The sequence below is a fragment of the Olea europaea genome, unplaced genomic scaffold, assembly GCF_002742605.1.
Source record: "Olea europaea var. sylvestris unplaced genomic scaffold, O_europaea_v1 scaffold31082, whole genome shotgun sequence".
Lineage (NCBI taxonomy): Eukaryota > Viridiplantae > Streptophyta > Magnoliopsida > Lamiales > Oleaceae > Olea > Olea europaea.
The window spans coordinates 1-1,327 of NW_019249835.1; the positions used below are offsets into that span (position 1 = coordinate 1).

At 38.7% G+C, this 1,327-nt stretch overlaps 1 protein-coding gene across 1 annotated transcript; it reads right to left on the minus strand.

Annotated features, from left to right (window-relative positions):
• Positions 1-54: 54 nt before the first annotated feature.
• LOC111385194 (protein JASON-like) lies at positions 55-1,139 on the minus strand (the record flags this gene model as incomplete). The annotated part of the gene is made up of 2 exons (XM_023009566.1): positions 55-511; positions 892-1,139. Coding segments are annotated over 2 exons (705 nt in total), but the record flags the coding sequence as incomplete, so codon positions are not given.
• Between the last annotated feature and the right edge of the window lie 188 nt (positions 1,140-1,327).

Below are 1,327 nucleotides of genomic sequence, written 5' to 3' on the forward strand. Positions count from 1 at the left end.
CTGCTGAAGTGATTGTCTTAGGTGATGAGAATCAGAAACTTCATCCTTCAATACCTTCCGCTGGAAGGAATTCTCGGCTGGGTTCAAGACAGGGTAAACGTACTGAGATCTGATTCTAGCAGTTTTTCCATCCACCATGTTGTCAAGATATCCAGGGAAAACAGTGCCCGGTGTTTGCATCTCATCAGTTAGTTTCAACGGGGTTGGATACGGTGACAGCTTTGATTCATTAACATTACCAGCACATCCAGATTGCTTCAAGTTTTGAATGGCAACATCAGAAGAAGAGCCTTTTGATGAAAATGAAGACATATCAGACTCACATTCAAAACGAACAGATTTGTGTTTGAATTGTACACTTGGAGCCATATCCTCAGATTGAACTGATGAAGTATTGAAACTACGAGTGACATTAGCATGTTCATCTGTGGGTGTGATGACACTCTCAATGCTCCCACTTGAAACGAAATTGGTGTAAGCTCGTCTCGTTATCATTCCATTAGTCATGCAGCTGGAAAGCAGAATATTAAACCTTGTTTGATAGGTGATTATAAACAGTTTAAACTATAAACAAATAGAAAAGAGTGGTGGATAAGCGTGCAATACTTGTTGGTCCTACGAAATATGAGGATAAAAAGTAGTTTGACGGATTATAAACAATGGCTTAGTAACCCATGTAATTTTTTCAGCAACACTTCAGGTTTACTTTTCTTGTGTGTCAGATTGGAGGGCTATTAACTGAAATTAACAACTAACCCTAATAATTATTCAGTAAAATATGAAAAGGGGGAAGCAGAGAAGGAAATGATTTGAGGTTTCCATGGCAATTACGTGCTAATAGAATGGGCTACTCAATGATTCACAGCCATACGCAAAGATTGGTAGATTTACCTGCCCGGAGTTTCCATCGATGAACTTGATTCTATTCTCTGTTCTTCACGAATTTTGACAGGTGTAGGAGGTTCATCAGGTTGCTTCTCCAAGTTGAGTTTCTCAATGGATGCATTAGAGAGCCATGAATTGAATTTCAAAGGTGTTGCTTCTGCATCTTTAGTTGATGGATCCTTCCATATCTCCGAGGCTTTTCGAATTTCAGCGGGAGTCTCAGGCAGAGTTCCACAAGCTTTGAGGAACTTAGCCTGCAGAATATTGTTTCACAACTTAGGCATCTCTAAATACATAAAGCATGGACATATTTTGCACATATACATACATAAGCATATCTATTGTTCATATTTCTATAGAGCAGTGAGACTGTGGTTCTGTGTATGTATCTATGCATCTATATTCGAACAGTGTCAAGTATTCAGATCACGAAAAAAAAAAA